General features: G+C 46.5%; 1 protein-coding gene across 2 annotated transcripts; it reads left to right on the top strand.

Annotated features, from left to right (window-relative positions):
- Positions 1-2411: 2411 nt before the first annotated feature.
- GNG13 (G protein subunit gamma 13) lies at positions 2412-19586 on the top strand. Of its 2 annotated transcripts, none has more exons than XM_087878703.1 (3): positions 2412-2547; positions 17832-17979; positions 19341-19586. In XM_087878703.1, the coding sequence occupies exons 2-3, from the start codon at positions 17882-17884 to the stop codon at positions 19444-19446; spliced, it is 204 nt and encodes a 67-aa protein (XP_087734829.1). In that variant the 5' UTR covers positions 2412-2547; positions 17832-17881; the 3' UTR covers positions 19447-19586. The 2 variants fall into 2 exon arrangements, with proteins under 2 accessions (XP_087734829.1, XP_034276583.1); XM_034420692.3 differs by lacking the exon at positions 2412-2547 and adding an exon at positions 8262-8402.
- The last annotated feature ends 333 nt before the right edge of the window (positions 19587-19919 follow it).

Raw genomic sequence — 19919 nt, 5'->3', positions numbered from 1 at the left:
ATTTTAATATAAATCAATTAGTTATATAACTACCTTTTTTGTATATTAATCAATATGAACATGAATGTTCCAATTATTTCCATGCAATCCAATTTCTTACAAATCCATTAATTATATTTACCAATAATAATAAACCAAATAATTTCCCCCATATATTCCTCCAAACCACAACTTAACCATTTCTGCTTTCAGAAATATACAATTAATAGTATCTCAATTATTACAATTCCCTAGTTAAATAGAGCTTTTTTTCTTTTGTTTTAAAATCCTGAACTCTCCTCTTTTTCCCTAAATTTCCCATTGTTTGCACCTACCTTTTTTGGTGAGGAAAAAGAAAAGAATTCTGCCTGCCTAATTTTCCAACCTTGCAGCAACAGCAAAGCAATTTCAGTTTCGTTTCTCAGCATAGCTAGGGGGAAAAAAATCAGCACTCTTTGCAAGGAAGCAGAAGAGCCCTGAGCAAAACAGCTGAGACAAATCAGCTGAGAGCCGGGAGGCCAATTAGCCTATGCTGAAGCTCCGTGGACCACTAAAATTACAAAAAAAACCACCGAACCCTTTGTTAAATTGCTGGCTCCCCCGCCCCTCGCCCACCACTATTTATTGGCAATAAATAGTGGTGCGGAGGGGCGGGGCAAGCCAGCAATTTAACAAAGGGTTCGGCTGCACCACTGGCTCTCGGGCGGCCCTTTGAAGCCCCGCGGCAAGAATTTGAAGTTTTTTTTTCCTCTAGCCATTGGAGGCAGCAATAGATGGGGAGTGGGCGGGGTAAGCGAACGGCCGGCGATCCAACAGAGCAGAGAGTGAGGGTGAGTGAAGGCGTGGAAGCGGCTTTCTCCATCCTGCTCTCATGTGTCCGGCAGCCCACGTGGATCCCAGGCAGCGGAACTCAGGCTAGGGAAGGGGTGGGCAATTGTGGCTCTTTTACAACCTGTGGACTTCAACTCCCAGAATTCCTGAGACAGCCAAGCCAAGCTGTCTCAGGAATTCTGGGAGTTGAAGTCCACAGGTTGTAAAAGAGCCACAATTGCCCACCCCTGGCTACGGTAGGCTGGCGCCGCGCGGGTAGGAGGCGAGGGGCGGGCGAGCCAGCAATTTAACAAAGGGTTCGGCGGAACCCCCTAGGACCCCCAGAATCCCACCACTGCTGTAGGCCCCTCTTGATCTTGAGGCCCTAGGCTGAAGCCTAGTTAGCCTATAGGAAAATCCGGCCCTGCATGGGGCCCCCCACCATGCAGGCCTCGTTTGACAGAAACCCTGACTGTGTGGCCTTATTCCTCAGCCAGGCCATTAGCCACTTGGATCTCTAGGCCTGGTTCTACCCCACACAGTGGGCAATGGTCGTGGCGGTGATGGCAGTGTTGGAAGGTGAGGCTGCTGAGTGGGTGGCGAATTTACAGTGAGCATGCCAGGGAGTTGGCGAACGTGGGCCTCTTCCTGGAGACACCGAGGGCCCTGTTTGAGGATGGGTCCTAGGCACAACAGGCGGAGGGGGACCTCCTGTCGCTGAAACGAGGTCTGCCGGCAAAGGAGTACGTCCATGAGTTTTGCTGGGTTGCTGGTCCACCAGTTCAGGGAGGGGTTGGACCATGACATCTGTCAAGCCTGTGTTTATTGGGGTCTTCCACACCGACTGCAAGATTGGTTCCAGGACAGTCATCGAATTGGAGGCCGGGTCACAGGACTTCCGTCCAAGGGGGGAGTGAGCCCTGGGCCCGGAAACCCATGGAGAGGCCTTCAGGTGGAGCGAGGCCCAGTTCCAACATCCCGGGTTCCACGGACTGGCTGATTTGACCAGTGCTACGCTCTTTCCAGTGCAACCAACCGGGATACTGGGCTGCAGAGTGCATGGCACTGGGCCCACAGTCACGGAAACCGAAACCACAGCCACAAGGTGGCAGCCCTGGGAGGCCCACAGGACACCCACGAGACAGATCCCTGAATGGTCCCGGGGAGCAGCCCAGGCAGAACCAGCAAGCAATCACCAGGAGGCTCTAAGGGGAAGGGGCAGCTACGGCGACCGGGAGGGTCCAGCTGGCATCCCGTGACAGTGAGGAGGACGGTCTAGAGTGGGGGTCGGCAACCTGCGGCTCCCTGTCAGAGGGTCCCCCACTGGGTGGCCCCTCCCTGCCCCGAGAAGAGATGGAGGCTCCTTCCGTATTCCAGAGCGGGAACGGGGCGCCCCTCCGCTCGCCTCCTTTTTCCGGCCTTTGGTGCTGTGCGCGTTGCAGCCGCTGCGGGAGGCGCCTGACTTCGCTCCGCGCCGAGACGCTGCCTGGGCCGCCCGGCTGCAGCCAATGCTGCGTGTTGTAATGGGCCCCAGGAGGAGGAGGAGGAGGAGGAGGAGGAGGAGGAGGGGGCGCCGCCTCCCCCGTTGTGCAGCAGGCTGAGCTGAAGCGGAAGAGCGGCAAGCAGCCCCGGAGGCGGCGAGAGGGCTGTGGGGAGCCGCGCCCCAGCCGGTGCCTCGGGGAGGAGGAAGTCACGCGTCTCCCCGTATTCCTCCTGCTGCCTCCATCCGCCCCCACTGCCCCTCTCTTCTCAGGGCAGGTGAGGAATGAGGAGGAGGGGAGGGCAGCCAGCCGACAGGGAGCCACAGCAGGGGGACGAAAGAGCTCCATTTATATGGGAGAGAAGGAGAGATGGGGGAGAAAGATGAGAAAGAGGCAGAAAGAGAAAGGGAGAAAGAAAGTGAGGGAGAAAGATGAGAGAGAGAGATGAAGGAGAAAAATGAGAAAGAGGTAGAGGGAGAAAGGGGGAGAAAGATGAGAAAGAGGGACGGAGGGAGAAAGATGAGAGGGAGAAAGGAGAAAGGGAGAGAGGGGGAAAAAGAGAGGGAGAAAGAAAGAGGGAGGGAGGGAGAAAGAAAGGGAGAAAGATGAGAGAGGGAGATAGAGGGAGGGAGAAAGATGAGAAAGGGAGAGGGAGAAAGGGGGGGGAGAGAGAGCTGAAAATACCTGGAGCCACAGAACGTGGATAGGCGTGGCTGGGGTGTTCATGTGACGTGGGAGTGAGTGATGTTGAGTTGGCCACGCCAACCCAGGTTTTGTGGCTCCCGGTGTTTTGCTTTTTGTGGGAAACTGGCACAAGTGGCTCTTTGAGTGTTTAAGGCTGCAGACTGCTGGTCTAGAGGACCCAACGGTAAGCAACCCCCATCTGGCTCTTCATCACCTCTGTCACCATAAGAACCCTCCTGGGCAGCTCAGGGGAGAAGGTATAGAGCCTTGATCGATTCTGGGTGTACCCAGTGTCAGGTTCCGTAAAGACTGGAAAAATAAACCTCAGCACACAAAAGCAGTAACCAAGTTTGTTTATCCTGATATCGGTACTAACTGACCACCTTAAAGTGTTACAGAAAGGAATCTTTGTTGGAGCTGACACTCTGTGCAATCCCGGTAAGCAACCCCATGGCCCAAAAACCATGTCAGGGTTTTTGTTGGGGTGTCCCCAACAAAATAAAGCTCCGAGGCCTGAGGTTCCTCGAAGTTCCAATTTATTAGAGATGTCATGTTGGCACATCTGGGAAAACCCGAATCTAAAAGCTTCCAGGTTTCCCCCACCCAGCTAAGAGTTCACAGCCCTGCCCCACACCCACAGGTTCATCCCATTGTCCAATCAACTCTTCACACTCCATCGGATACAATCTTCAGGCAGTCTCCATCAGACGCAGGCAAAAGTCCTTGAGTACGGAATGTTCTTATGACTACGGCTGCAACAACAATCCCCTCCCAACTTCCCCAGCTAAAATATGTGGCAGTTTAGAAGCAAAAAGAAAATTGTCTTCCAAAACTGACACCCCATCACCTTTTAAGCAGCATACAGCTCCACCCCAGTGCAATAACTCAATTATCCAATTAACCCATATTTATTTATTTATTTATTTATTTATTTATTTATTTATTAAATTTCTATACCGCCCTTCTCCAAATAGGACTCAGGGCGGTGCACAGCCTAAGTAAAAACAGAGCATACAAAATTTAAAAAACAGTATTAAAATAATTAAATATTTTGGCCGTAAATTAAAACAACCCAATTTAAAATCAATTTAAAATTTAGCTCAAGCCAGCCCAGCTAGTTGAAATAAATAGGTTTTCAGGGCCCGACGAAAAATCCAGAGGTCTGTTATTATACGTAACTCTGGGGGAAGGTTGTTCCAGAGGGTGGGCGCCGTCACAGAGAAGGCTCTCCCCCTGGGGGTCGCCAGCCGACATTGTCTGGCGGACGGCACCCTGAGGAGGCCCACTCTGTGCGAGCGTACTGGCCGGTGGGAGGCTATTGGTGGCAGAAGGCGGTCTCGTAAGTACCCCGGCCCTAAGCCATGGAGCGCTTTAAAGGTGGTGACCAACACCTTGAAGCGCACCCGGAAGACCACCGGGAGCCAGTGCAGCTCGCGCAGGAGAGGTGTCACATGGGAGCGCCTCGTTGCCCCCATAATCGCCCGCGCGGCCGCGTTCTGGACCAGCTGGAGCCTCCGGGTGCACCCCAGGGGAAGCCCCATGTAGAGAGCGTTGCAGTAGTCCAGGCGGGAAGTGACTAGTGCCTGAGTGACTGTGCGTAGAGAGTCCCGATCTAGAAAGGGGCGCAACTGGCGTATCAGGCGAACCTGATAAAAAGCCCCCCTGGCCACGGCCGTCAAATGATCTTCTAGAGACAGCCGTGCGTCCAGGAGGACGCCCAAGTTGCGAGCCCTCTCCGTGGGGGCGAGTGATTCGCCCCCAATAGCCAGCGATGGCGTCAGCTGGCTATATCGGGACGCTGGAAGCCACAGCCACTCGGTCTTGGAGGGGTCCTCCTTCTCCCTCTCCAATCCATCACAAGCCACTTCAATTGTTCCGCGCTATCATTGGGGTAGCCGTAGCCTGACAGTTACTGGATTTATAATCTGTTCAATGGTAAATGGGCCTATATATTTGGGTCCCAGTTTCTTACTGGGAAGGCCTAAATTAAAGTATTTGGTTGATAGGTAGACCCTCTGTCCAACTTGGAAGGGTGGATGAGGTTGTTGGGGGGGCCCCCGGCTACCTACATCACAGAGCCGGTGTGGTTGGAGATAGGAGAGCGTTGAGAAATGATTAGGTTCATTGTAATAGCAACAATGATCGAGTCCATAATATTGGGCTTAGTGTGGCTGGACAAGTGGGGACCCACAATATGGTGGGAGGGTTTTTTTAGAAAGCTGAGGATGGGGATTTGTGCCTGAATCACCTCTCCACGAGCAGGCCCAGAAGGGGGCGGTGGGCAGCCTGGGTGATGGAGGACCGTTGCCACCAGATGGGCATTGGCATTGACCGTGGCAGCTGAGCAGGTGCAGCCCCGATGCCACTGGATGCCGGATGATGGTTCCCAGTGGATGTGGCCAGTTGCATGGTCGGAGGGTGGGGCCCAGAGACACTAAAGGGTGGTGGAAGGAGGATGCTCCCAGCGCTGACTTTGCATGGGATTCGGTTCCTGCTCGTCGCGTTCTGAGGCTCTGGCCTGTCTGAGTTTTGCCACATTTTGCCCCGTGTCTTGGCTCTCTTTGTTCCTGGCCAGGGCCGGCCCAGACCGGCTGAGACCCTGGCTGCCATTGCAAAGCTGTTGTTTCCATTACAACCATATTTTCCATGTAAAAATGGCCAGATTAAGGGTTGGGGAGGGAAATATCTTAGTGGCTTCCAGCTGGATGCAGCCCATTTTCTTTTGTTGCCTGGATGGTAGCTGTCCAAATCCCCTCCCATTAGAGTTACTCCTGTAGTCCTTCATTCACTCATCAGCTGGATCTCTGAAAAATCCACCAACCTTCCTCTGACGTCACTTTGCCATTAAAACCCTCCAATCCCCCCTGATAATTGTTTGGAAAAGGTGCAATTGATGTCAAACAGTCTGATAATCTTGTATTTCGAATCCATTATCTCTGACTTATTCCATGGTCATATGGTGTTCTCAAGGGAAAAGGCATTTGCCAGCTGCTGTGCGAACAAAGCTGGATGGGAAGACGCCTCTTCGCCTCTGTTACATTCACCTATCTGGCTTCAGACTTTTTCCTTTGGGGCAGAGTTGAAAAACCAGCAACCATTGTTTATGTTTCTAAATTGCATGGCCAAATGATCACATCTGTGCGACCTTTAGAAACTTTCTGCTCTCCTTTCCACCATTAACTGCCAAAGCAATTTAGCTTGACGTTTTAAAGGTGAGGATGGTAGGTGAGAAGAGGGTAGATTCCTCCTATACACACTTCCAAATGTAGGGCTGGGAGCCTTAAGGATAGGAGAAGAACACTGCTCCATGGAGGTTTTCCCCTCCCATTCCCCCTCCCCTTTCACCCCTTTAAAAACGAAGGGGGACTTTTAACCTCCTTCCAAATGATGCCAGTATGGAGGGTAGGGTGCCAGAAGGTGTTGCCCTCCTCTACTGCAGGGGCCCTCATACCAGGGGCTTCATCTGGATGCTGAGGACACTTCCTGCTGCACAGATGCCCAGGAGGAAATTTTTCATTTCAGGGCTGCGTTTCACAAGGTTTCCTTCATGGCAGGACTTGATGGCAGGCAAGGCATCCTTGGCGCCATCTGAGTCTCACCCTGATCTTCTCGTGGGAGGGTCAGAAGGATCCCAGCTTCTTTCTTCTAGCCCGGCATCTCAACTGGGCTGGCAGCAATGCTTCAGGGCAACTGAGTCTCTGCTGCAGCTCCAGCCCTTCTAATCATCATGAAGGACATTGAGAGGTGGTCACTTTCTACTCCTCCCCTTTTTTCAAATCAGAATGGGAAAAAATCTTTCACGATATAACTATTCGGGACCAAAACATTGTGGAGAGATTTAAGGGAAGGGTTTTAACCAGCTACCCAGTAAATTGCAACACTTTGGTGTCCCTTGCTAATTTTGAAAAAGCTGAAAAGGGTCAAACTCAGTTGGTATTTAGATTGGGGGCCTCAGGGAAACCCCAAGGGTGTGGAAAAGTTGGAAAAACATCCAAGGAAGGAAGGGCATAGCTGGCCACTTCTGTACTGCTGCAAGAAAGCTACCTGGTTATATTCCTGAACTCAGCTTGAATTGGTCTTTGTTCTTTTAGTCAACTTCTACTCTTTTCTGGGAAGGGAGTGAAAAGCCAAAAAATCATAGGCAAGAATATCTTGAGAGTCTCCTTTGAAGAGGAGGGCCCCATCTCAGTCTCAGAAATGGGAAGCGTTGGTAAATGGATGGCCCAGCAGTGGCCATTCATTTAATGCATGATGGGTCTGCTCAGGGCTAAACTAATGTCCTCGTGATAATTGAGTCAATTAATCCTGTTCTGAGGTTCCCACAGTACACTGATCCACAAATGATCCAGTTACATATAGGGTACGTGACAAGGGATCTGATAGAGCTATACAGACAGAAAATTGAATCCCAGAAATGAGAGTGGAGGTTTATTCTCCAGACTTGTGGGGCTTTACCCACAACCTCCACCCTCATTTTACAGCCGAGCTACAGATATTCGCCACTAATCCCAAAAATCTAGAATTGGAGGTTTTTTCAAGTCAGACTTGACTCCTGATCACTGTATGGGTTTCCATGTAATTTTTGCGGCAACATTTTCAGAAATAGTTTGCTAAGGCGAATAGAGAGAGGGACTGGTACAGAGCCCCCCAGGGATTTCCTGTACTGAGGGGGGATTTGAATCAGATTTGGACTGCTGATTTTTGAATATTATGGATCTACGTAACAGTACAGAAAACACTGATTTGTTTATATAACACAGAAATCTGCAGGAACTTGTCTGCCTATATTAATGCATCAGTGGGAGGAGTGAGCTGGCAGAATTAACTTGGGTCTATTGGTGGAGCCTCCCCCACCCCAACCAAAGTGAGAGTTGATGAGCTTCAACCCATTTGCTAGTTCTGGGAGGAGCTGATCTGGCAATGTTTTCTTTTGCTGCTCCCTCTGTACCTCACCCGCTGGGATTCAATTAAGTTGCCATCCTCAGGAAAGGTATCTATGGTACCTGAACTTCAGAGGCCACCATGAGTCCACCTTGGGTTGCATCTCCAGTCTCCTAATGAGGCATCTGATGTAGCTTTGCAAATTCCTTGGCTTTGTTTCTTGAGACATTTGGAGACATTGTTCCCAGTAGTCAAAGAGCATCCTTGCTGTCTTTTGCTCTCTCTTCCTCCCAGCTTATCTTGACTGCCAACTGTTAATCGGAGCACACGGCCCTGGGGGAGGAGAGATTTCTCATTATCGTCCCCCTCTTTTTTCTTTTTGGAGGCAGCCGGGCAGCCTGTACATTAATAGATTAGTTTCAAGATTTGAGATCGTTAACAGACAGAATAGGAGGAGGACTTCAGCAGGGATCCTGCTTGGATTTTGTGTGGTGCAGTTGCCATACACATCAGTGAGGAAACCATCATAACTTTTATTTGGCCTTAAGGAGCTGCTCTTTCTTCAAGGTAGAGTATCAGTTTGTTTGCTTTTATTAGACAGTAATGATTTCAAAGCTTTTACCTCTTACTGGAATGAACTGGAATCATCAATTTTCCATGTAACTATATAGAATTTCCATGATCAGAAAGAGTTTAGCTTTGAGTGTCAAAATGCTGATGACAACTACAAGGTAAACCTTGATACATTTGCCTCTGGGTGCAGATGTTAGACTGGCTGAACATTTTCTTTGATCCCATTGGTGACCAAGTATGTTTGCTTTCTATATTTCTGAAAGAATTGATTGAGATTTGGTTTCAGTTTCCTGACAATTTACTTATTGGAAGATTTATTTTTAAAAGGGTGCTGAGTTTGCTTGGCTTCTTAAGACGTCTGAGAGACAGTGCAACTGACCACTGTGGACATGGGGATCAATTGTTAGGGGTTATTGAATTTACTTCTGCCTCTCTCTATTTGTAGTGCTCAGCTTTCTGATTCTTTTAAAGGCTGTATGAAAATTGATTGCATGGTGTTTGTCCATTGAACAGAGGTCCTTCAATGCCTTGGAAGCTAGTTTTAATTCCATCTGTGCAGGTGCTTGGGTGGAAGATCTCGCCATACCTAAGGTTTCTTGCTGTCTTCAAGGCTAAACATATGACCTGAATTTTGGTATTCTTTAAAAAAAAAACCATGACATTTTGAGATGGCACCACGTGAAAAATCTTGCCTGCTTCAGGCTGCCAGAACAGCCTAATGAGATGTGAGATGAGATGAGATATTAACTCACAACATCTGGGAAGTCTGATGAGGGACCCTAACAACTGATAGGCTTCCCTTCACTGGAATGATTTGCTCTTCCTCACATTAAGTTGCCCTTGATGGCCAAAATGCCTCCTTCAGCTCTAGGAGGCCCTGATCCTGTTCCTCTGGAGAAAAGCACCTTCGATTCAGTCCTCCTCACCTGCAGTTCTGGAAACAGATTCTGGCCAGAAATGCCCCATTTTCTTGTCCTGAAGACCAGCGATGGCAAAACAGTTCACCTGGGATTTCACTTGAGTTCACCTGCTTTCTATCACGGGACGTCTGCAGCAGATTTGGTTTCATGTGGGACTATGGATCAGCAGAAGGAACCAATGGACAACATTGTAGAAGGGATTGTCAGGGTTTTTTATCAGCTTTTCTAATTGCTTTCAAACTAGTCCAGAAAGATTATACAAATGTAGCCAAGGCAGGTCATAATACTCACTGGACTGATAGCTACAAGACACATCGATGATGGTGAGATTAAAATCAGAGGAAGGAGCCATGGGAATCGCAAGATGTGACCAATGCAGGTTTTACTCTGGTTTCCTTACGCTCAAAAAAAGAGATTTAAAATGTGAACATATGTAGGCCTGGAAAACATTCATTGGAGATTTTGATTTATAGTCAGCAAATTTCAAATGCTGTATGTAGTCCAAGTTTTTCTCATGAATGAAGGCGAATCTATTGCAGGATCCAATTTGTGTCAGTCACTGGGACCAGAGGCTTAGTCTTCCGAGCTTTTGGACTCATGCCGGAGCCCATCCTCAGGGAACTTCTCTCTACCAGAATGTGTGCTTTGGGCTACTCTCTGTGGAGGGTTTATATGGTGCCTGGTTGTGTGTGGTTTTTAATTGTTGATTGGGGTGTTGATGGCCAGTTATTAAGTCACTGGTTGTTGTTTCTTTGTGTTGCCAAGCCCTTACCTCCTAAGTCCTTGATAAGCTAGTGGTAAATCAGCACTCCTGTTGATGCTGTTTGGCAACACAAAGAAACAACAACCAGTGACTTAATAGCTGGCCATCAACACCCCAATCAACAATTAAAAACCACACACAACCAGGCACCATATAAACACCAATTATATCAGATTAGCCCAAATCACACACTCTCTAGAGAGAAGTTCCCTGATGATGGGCTCCAGCACAAGTCCTAAAGTTAGACTAAACCTCTGGTCCTGGTGACCAACCTAGATTGTACCCAAGTTTTTCTGTTCAATAGAATTTGCCATGCAAAATGAATTTTCCTAGTTTGTAAATAAATATTTCCATAAATTTTAAGTAAGGAAAAAATATCTCTGAGTGTGTTAAAACAGTTTTGTTAAGCCTGTAGATTAAAAAAAAAAACTCCTTTGGGGGATATTTCTTGAGTGTTTCTAAGGGGCTCCTTAATGAGAGATAAAGGCCAGTTTTTGGATGGAGACCACCATAAAATCCATGGCTGGATGCTAGACTGGGCAGTCAAAACATCCCAAATGGCAAGGGAACATTGTTCCATATTGTTGTCTAGAAAATGACCTAGACCAGTGATGGCTAACCTTTTTGCCATCGTGTGCCAAAAGTGGGGGGAGTACGGGGGGGTCGCACTCACGCATGCCCACACCCATAATTCAGTGCACCCCGCTCCGCACACGCATGCACGTGTGACACCCCTGCACTCCTCCCACTTTTGGCATGTGATGGCACGGTGGGCCCAGGAGGCCTGTTTTTTGCCCTCCCCAGGCTCCAGAGGCTTACTTGGAGCCTGGGGAGGGCGAAAACAGCCTTCCCCATCTCCCTGGAGGCCCTCCGGAAGCCAGAAATGGCCCGTTTGCTGACTTCCAGTGGAACTGCAAGGCCCATTCTTCGCTCTCCCCAGCCTCCAGAGCCTTTCTAGGAGCCTGGGGAGGACAAAAGTGCCCTTCCCCATCCCCCTTGAGGCCCTCCGGAGGCCGGAAATAGCCTTCCGGTGGGCCCGGAAGGCCCAAAAATCAGCTGAGCAGCACGCACATGCGTGCCAGAGCTGAGCTAGGGCAATGCTTACGTGCCCACCAATATGGCTCTGTGTGCCACCTGTGGCACGTGTGCCATAGGTTTGCCATCACGGACCTAGACCATCCACAAAGATGCCAGAGTTCACTCAAGTAGATGCGTGTCTTCATCTTGCCTGCATTTAGCCAGGAAGGGACCTTCTGTGGCGGCTGAGGCAGTTGGGAAAAGCCTTTGCTGGCTCTTACTCCATGCAGGCCTGCTTGGTGCTCCGTGCCAGCCTCAGGACAGGGTGGGGTTTGGGGGGAGGCTGAAGACAAGTGAAGAAAGAGGCAGTCGGAGTCAAGCAGAGGGAAGGAGCCGAGAATTACTGGGCAGGGGTTTCCAGGAATGGCCAGGGGGAATATCTGAGGGAAGCCTTCAAGAGAACTGAGTGACTGGTTCCACACTTAGTACAAGACCAGAGTTGTTGGCTTGACACGCTGTGCTATTCTAAAATGTAATATTCCGGTAGTTAGTTTTGTTTGCATATACTCTAAAGCTTGTGACTTTAAATCATAGGCAATATATAAAATATGGTTCAAACAAATGGCTTGATGCAGCATGAGAAGCCAGGAATCCAACTAGTCCAGTTGGATCATTCCACAGTCCATCCATACTGGTTTAATCAGGGTTGGTGGCTGTAGAACACTGACCTGGATTACATGTCCTAATCCATGCCTTGTTTTCTTGAATAATATTGCTTTATTGAATAAGCCACAACTAACTGGATATACATGAGCTGGGAACCAGAAATCCTGGCTTGGAAAAGAATTCACACAACTTGTGAAATCTGAAATAGGCCAAGCTACAGTGACTGAGGATAAAAAATGCTACGATTTCTAGTTGAGCAGAAACCAGAAGATAATATACTCTTCTTTTACCTGTTTAAGGGAGCTTGTTGGAATTTAGACCGATCATACAGCTTGACTTGGGCAAAGATTTCCTTCCTAAGCAGAAATGGCCTTACAAGACAAAATTCTACCTGGCATTTAATTTTTTGAAACAAAATCTTCCAAAACAGTAGGGGACTTCTATTATTGTCTATGTTTCTACTTTCTCCAATTGTAAAAGCAAATTAGAGAGATGTTAAAACAGCAGCATCAACACAAACCAGAATTGTAGAAGACTTGAGGCAGCTTAAGCTGGGAAGACGGAGGCCAGGGGACCAGAATGAGCAAGCTCTTTCCAAATTGCCAATTTTCTCTTGGCCAAACATGGTGTGGAATCTCTCTTATTCCAACCTTCTGACCCCATTCAAATTCTAATCAAATCGGATCCTGATAGCGTATTCGCCTTCCTACTTACGCAGAGATGTTTCCAGGATGCAGAGGTTGCTTCGAGCTGCCTTTCCCTGGGGAAGGTAAGTGTTTTATGTCTGCTGTGGCTGATTCTAGGCATGTGATGGAGGCCAAGCTAAAGGAAGAGAGGAGAAGGCTCAACCATGGCAACCACAGCAGTAAAAGTCTTGTGTAGCACAAGCGGGCAAACATTTGGTCTGCACTCTTAGGTTGTGTGTTTATACAAAATACCCCTGGTTTAGTCAGTTAATCCAGTTCTCTGGGTTGGTTAAGGTACTGAATTGCATGGTGCTCTGAAGAGATAGTGCTGAAAAACAGAATATTTTTTTCTTCCTTTGGAGGCGTGCAGGTTGGTAAGTGATGTGAAGTTTCTTTTAGAAATTGTTCCCCTTTTTGTCCAGTTCTGCACTCCCTAGAGAAAGGAAACCTACCCCTGATTTCGGGCAGTTTTGTCATCATGCTCTTCCTCAGCCTGCTCTCTCTCTCCCCAAAGAAGTGAGGCATCTGGGAACCTGTGACCAGAAAGTGGGAAGCAAAGGAAATGTAGCAAGGCGGGTTGATAGAAGAGGAGAGGAACAAGCTGGTTGAGCCTGCTGAAGTGAAACTGAGCAGGGGTGATTTGCCAAGCTTGTCTGTCCTAGTGAGAGATGTAGGTAACCCGCACTTGGTACTGATACAAATATAGCAAATATATATGGAAGATGGCCTTGACAGAGATATAGAGGGGCTCTTGGCCTAGGAAAAAGGAGCTGAAGCTCCTTTTAATTCCAGAACTATAAGATAACATTTAGAATTGGCTCAGGCAGTTGCCTCCCTGATTCACCAAAGTACGAGAAGTACAACACAATTAGACTTGCAAGGTTATGTCATAATAGGCAGTCTCAGTACAGTAATTCTTGTGGAGTTGGGTTCTTGGCCTCTCCTGTCATGTGAGGCTGGCAGCAAGGTCAGAGGACCAGAAGCAATCCTCTCAGGGAAGGGGAAGAGCACAAGCCTCCAGCAGCCACTCCCTTACCAGAAAGCTAGATTCTTACAGATTCTTATTGCAGTTTACTGTAATTAAAGAGGGATTTAGGCAATTACTGAATCATGGAATTTGTAAATGGCTACTTTAGTTTTCGTTTAGGGATGAATGGCAGGGTCACTTTGAAGCCTTTGATCGTCTTTCTGTCTCGATGCATGGGAGTTATAGCAGGTATAGGGGGCATATACATCCATTTTACTTCCGCAGCACTTCTTCCCGAGAATTCTGTTACAGCTCTCCAGGAAAGTTAGTGGAAGAAGAAGAGAGTACAAGAAATTATAATCAGAAGAAGACCCCCAAGGAGAAAGAAGCAATCCAATGGAAGTAGCAAGTTAGTGTTTGAAAGCGAGTGGCAAGAAGTGGATGAACAGGAGGAGGTCGATGGAACTGGGGCTGCTCAACCAACTGGAAGCTGATAAAGGAAGTGAGCTTCAACCACTCTGAGATATTATTATCATCCTGGCCTCTCCAGAATAATAGAAAAGATTCTCAACTCTGCAAGGATCATCATTCAGTCAGATAACTTCTTTACATAAAACATGGTTGCCCGTGAAGCAGGAGAGAGTACTTTCAGATTCTTAATGCACGGAGACCCATATGTGATGACTCCTCCAAACCCACTGTTTGTACTAACAATGCACAAATGGGTAACAAACAGGAGGAATTAGAAATACGATATGGGAATGCTATATGTAACTTGTGAAGGATAGGGCCTGGTGGCTCAGCAGACTGGTAGCATTGTGATTAACACCAGCTGCCTGGAATTACTGTAAATTCGAATCTCACCAGGCTCAAGGTTGACTCAGCTTTCCATCCTTTCTAAGGTAGGTAAATTGAGGACCCAGTTTGTGGGGGCAATAAGCTGACTTGGTATAAATATACAAAAGTATGAAGGCTATTGCTTAACGCATTGTAAGGCGCCCTGAGTCTCCCGAGAAGGGCGGCATATAAATCAAATTAAAAAAAAAAAGGATATTTGTAAAGAAGCCTGTAAACCCATGCCCAAATTCATGTCCTTGAATGCAAGAGCTTGTTAAAAGCATCTGGTTAAGATTGGAAGGAGCAAGAAATAAATGGATACAACTCTAAAGTTTCATATATGCCATTTTTCTAAAGCAGACAATGGGGACAATACCTTTCTAAGTCAACTTGCCAAGTTCTTCAAAGAACAGGTTAATGGGAGATTTCCAGTGCCTACTGTAAAACAAACTCCAACAACAGATCATGAAAGTTTCATTTTTCAGAAGTTGGAAGAAGAAACAAAGGAGCCAGCAATTCTGAACCAAATCTTGACTAACAGAGAGGAAATGGTTGATGAGTCAAGGAGAGACACCTTGGGAAAAGTGACATTATTGGCATATAAAGTAGCAGGGAAGGAAAAGCTTTGTCTTGGACACTGTAAACAGTGCAATGATCTGGAGAGTTGTTCAAGAAATCAATTCTTGGTTGCAACATCATCAATGGAGGCCAGAGATTCTTCAAAACCACCAGAATGATGTCTCTGGCGTCGCAGCTTACAGATGACTGCCTAAGAAGAACTTCAGAAGGTGGAAGACTGGAATAATGGTAACTCCTTGTATTCTGAACCCTGCTGAGTGCACAGATGGAAGTTTCTACAGACAACCTGTGTCCTCCAGATATTTCTGAAAGTTTAAAATCCTCATTTTTGCTACCACGAATATCTTTGGATCACATGAGATTGAGCTGGCATTTGTACTTTCTCCCTCAACCAAAATTGGACGACGACGATGGCCATATATTATGTATACATTCAAAGTAGACTGTGATGTTTCTATGTTTCTTATATGAGTGTCTATGTGAGTATATGCATAATGGTTATCTTTTGAGAGCTGAATGCAATGAAATTTTATTTTAATGAATGCTGATTAGTGTACTTTTAAAGTGACAATAAAGTTTCATTCTGTTCTATAATCTCCAGTGGAAAATACCCATGTGCAAATTCATGCTTGGCTGCCCAAGAACCTTAAATGATTGTGTCCCCTTTATTAAGTGGTAGCGCCAGCTCTGCTAGGGAGGACTCTGAGGCCAGGAGAGAGAACGGTTGCTTTGGAAGCAGACAGCCACCTGCCCTTTTGTTACCCACCAACGCAGGTCTGCCAAAGCAGCTCTTTGCATCCGATTAAATTTTGCATTTTCATCTAGCCAACAGCAGCTGCTTGCCCCCTCCCCCCCCCAGGATTTAGAAGGATTTGTTAGTTAAATGCTACTGCCACCAGATAAATGATGCAAATCGTGAGGTGGGAGAGCTTTATTTCCCAGTTAGCCCAGGGAACCTTGGGGACAAACCTTTGAAATATTGGATGGATGTGTGCTGGAGTCACTTTGTAACCTCAATAACCTTTAAATGAAAGAAATGTACGTTGAGTCACACTAGGGCTTCTGACTCCAGATTTATCCCATGTACTTTGTGGAAGAAAAATTATTTACTGGCAATAGATGTAAGCTTAAAGTTAAAAAAAAACCTCACCAGTTTTGCAGAAAAACTGCTTCCTCATTTGAAAGATCCCATATTTCACACAGATCATCTCTGAGTTGGAAAGCGATCATTAGTGGCTGGCATATCTTTGCACAGGATCTCCCCGCATCTCTTCTCTAAATTACGGTGCAGACCTTACGAAGGAGGGTGACCTTCAACCTCCAGCAGAACTTTGGCAAGCCTGGAAACCCCAGAGAAGGGAAGTGGGGGTTAGGGGACAGGTGGATTATATGTCCCCAGATGCACAAATCCCGTGAGAAAAACAAGACTTGGTAGCCAAGGTTTCCTTCGGCATTCACTGGCAAAGGAGTCCAAAACAACCTCTTAGATCTTTACCACTTTACCATTGGCACATTTCTGCTTTTTTCATCCTAATGCCCAGCCACCTCAGCTCTCAGGCAAGGCATTGGTCATGCGACCTCTCTGAGGGCAAGTTGCAGAGGGCTGAACCCTGCAGCTGGGAACTTCCTCTAAAGGAGAGGGAAAGTCAAGGAGAACAATCTTTGCACTGCCTGATGCCCATTGAGGCTGTGGCTTCACAGGACAGGCTTGAAAAGAAACTGCCTTTGAGATGCCAAATGGAGGATCTCTGGGGCTGCTTTGCTTCTGGGCCACAGCAAACCTTTGCCACTGGCCCGCTTCCTCTCTGCCCATTGTGGTGGTGAAACTCCTGCCCTGCTGGCGATAGTCTCCAACCATTCAGCCTGATTTGCCTTTTGCTGCCACTTTTGGAAAAGTTAGGGTTGAATGCTTGCTGCCCAGAAGGCAGGAGGGGCTTCAGAGAGCCAACTCTCGGCCAGCCCTTGGAAAAGGAAAAAAACAACACCACCATATTTAATCACCAGGCTTGGAAGAGCTTCACAGACATAACACATAATACCAAGCAAGCATATGCATTTGATAGGCAGCATGAATGACAGCAGGACTGATCAACAATTATGAAATATTTCATTAATTGCCTTAGTTGGGGTTCCTTGGGGCCAGTCCAGCATGTTCACCAACGATTCCTAGCAACTTGAGCTCACTTGTTCTTCTTTCTAGGTGACTTTAGTTGAATGCCATTCCTCTGTCATCCTCGTCCCTTTAATACTGAAATATTGATTGCAAAGGCACACGTAGAAGCCTAATACACACCTTATGGGACACACTACTTTGCTGGAGCGAGGGAAAGAGGCTAAAAGAGTTTTCTTTCACATTCCTTTGGTCCAGCTTGATGGCAAATGCCAGTCTTGGGTTTTATTTGCAATTATTTTGGTTTTTTTTGTGATTTTGGTTTTGACATTGTTGATTTCCCTATTATGTTTTTGAGTCATCCAATTGATTATAACTACAGATAATACTTGACTATCATCGTTACAATAGCACTGAAAAAAGTGACTTATGACTGTTTTCACACTTACAGCATCCCCCCATGGTTATATGATCAAAATTTGGATGCTTGGCAACCTTGGCAACTACAACCGTCATAAACACGAGTCAAATATGAGCCAAAATGGCGGTTGCAATGTCCCTGTGGTCACCTTTTGTGACTTTCTGACAAGCAAAGTCATTGGGGAAGCCAGATTCACTTAACCGTGTTGCTCACTTACAACTGCGGTGGTTCACTTAACAACCATGGCAAGAATGGTCATAAAAGGGGGCAAATTTTACTTAACAAATGCTTCACTTAGCAAACAAAAATTTTGGAGTCAGTTGTGGTCATAAGTTGCAGGCTTCCTGTAGTGCAGGCAAAAAGTCTGATGATAGTGGCAGCAACTTTCGTCTGAAGGTCTTTGGAACAGGAATAGCTAGAGATGACTGAAGCCTTTTTTCCTCTGTTTTCTCTTTAGAGGCATCTCTCCTCTTTCCTTGATCAAAAAATCGACAGAGACCAGGCTCCATGGATGAGTGGGAACCCCCCCAGTGGAAAAAGGAAATTGAAAGCCTTAAGTATCAGTTGGCTTACAAGCGGGAGGTGTCATCAAAAACAATTCCTGAGTGAGTTCACCGGATATTATTTTGCACAAACAGAGAACTAGAATGTTACAGTTTCCAGCCCCTAAAGTTGCAAAGAAAAGGTTTGAGAATGAGTGGGAAATGTGCAAAAAAAAAAAAAAAAAAGGGTGGGGTGGGGGATGCTAGCAGGAAATTTGATTATTCAGTTTTTGTTCCAGTAATTACGTGTCAGTCTTTTTGTTTGGGTACAACTTGACCAGTTAAATAATGAACAGCATTCAAGCAACATGGTTGGGGGTTTTGGTTATTTGCAATTAGTATATTTTGTGAACTCCACCCACTTGGTAAGCAGGATTCCATGCAAACTTGGGAAATGAGTACAGAGACAAGTTAATATGGAGGCTGGATCTGCACGTTTACATTTCCAGATTTAATTTCCAGTTAGAACTGGAAATATCTAGCCTGAAATCTGGCAAACTGCAGCCAAACCCAGGCCATATTTTGAGTTTCTCCCAACATTCCGGGTGTTGAAGTAGACCAAACCAAGTTGGATGATGACTTTTGATCAGAATAACCTATTGATAAGCCTCTGTGCAGGGAAATCAGGCTGGGAATTCTACTGCTGGCATTACTTTTCATCTCTGGAAAGAAATCACCTCTGCTGTGCATTTCAAAGTATAATTTCCCTCCTCCTTTAATACAAAAGTAAAGATGATTTAATGTAGTGCTCAAACACACTAGATTAGCAGAGAGAAAACTGGTTCAGTTCTCTTCCAGTCTTTTAGACACAAAGCCATCTGGGTTTGTGAGTGTCTCAGAAGGCAAACTCCTTGGATCTGTATTCACCATGAACTAGGTTTGACTCAAAGGATCAGGGGAAGAAGAGATGGAAGGCAGCATGGAGAGTACATTATTCACATGCTATATCCAGAAATCTCCTGCCTTTTGTAATATCGAAACAAACTGTGACCACAATGATGCATGCTTTTATTCAATAACTGTTTTAAAGTAATTACCTACAGAATATTACCTACTTTAAAAAAAATCTTATTGTGGTGGCAGAACAGATTTTCTTACAGAAAAGTATCCAAGAGCTTTCCGGAGTGTTGGAGATTTTCAAATACCCTTACACCAAATGCAGCCATCCAGAGACTTGTATGAGTGATATGGAAGTGCAAAAAATTAAGGCTCTGAAACAAAATTCTGTCACTCTTCCTCACAACTTCTTGTGACTTTCCTGTAAATTCCTGCTTGCAATTGTATTTAGAAGTAATTTAACATCCCTTTTTAAAGATGAGAATTTTACTCCTGGAGATGATGTCTTCATCAATCTGTATAACAAGAGATCAAAGTATAACACTGGATGTTAGCAGTGAGAGATCTTGCTTTCTGTTTCTTTCTAGATTCCTTAAATGGATTGAGGATGGGATCCCAGAAGATCCATTTCTGAACCCAGAACGGATGAAAAACAACCCCTGGGTGGAAAGAGGAAAATGTACAATCCTCTAGTCCATATTCTTAGCCCAGCACCATCCCTGATTGACAAATGCTTTCCTTTGGACATGCTCCAAAATTGCATAAAAACAGAAGGTTCCATAATTATTTGCTTGCCGCTCTGGCTAAATTCTCATTCATAGTCCTTTGTTAGTGCTGGGGCCTTATGTAAGGACTGTGTTAAAGGCTTCCCAATTATTGGTCTCTGGGGCACTCTTGGGGTGGGTGTGGCTTAAGTGGAGATCCAGCTTTGTGCACAAGGGGCACTGGAGGTGGGCTTTCCCGCAGTGGCTCCCTCTGAAATTCTGACAGCACTGAATTTGCAATGTCTCCCAGATCCTGGCTCTGGGTTTGCTTCCAAGAGGTTGTCCTGCAGAAAGCTGGATTATCCTCACGGGGCAAGAGTGGCCTAGCCATCTGTTGTGTGGTGGGAGAGAACCAGGATGAACATGGCTTATCCTCATTGGCACAGAATGACGGGAGCCTCC

This window comes from Pantherophis guttatus, chromosome 14 (assembly GCF_059756535.1).
Source record: "Pantherophis guttatus breed Tessera chromosome 14, ASM5975653v1, whole genome shotgun sequence".
Classification (NCBI taxonomy): domain Eukaryota; kingdom Metazoa; phylum Chordata; class Lepidosauria; order Squamata; family Colubridae; genus Pantherophis; species Pantherophis guttatus.
The sequence above is the reverse complement of the archived record's forward strand: the minus strand, read 5'-3'. Positions and strand labels throughout refer to the sequence as shown.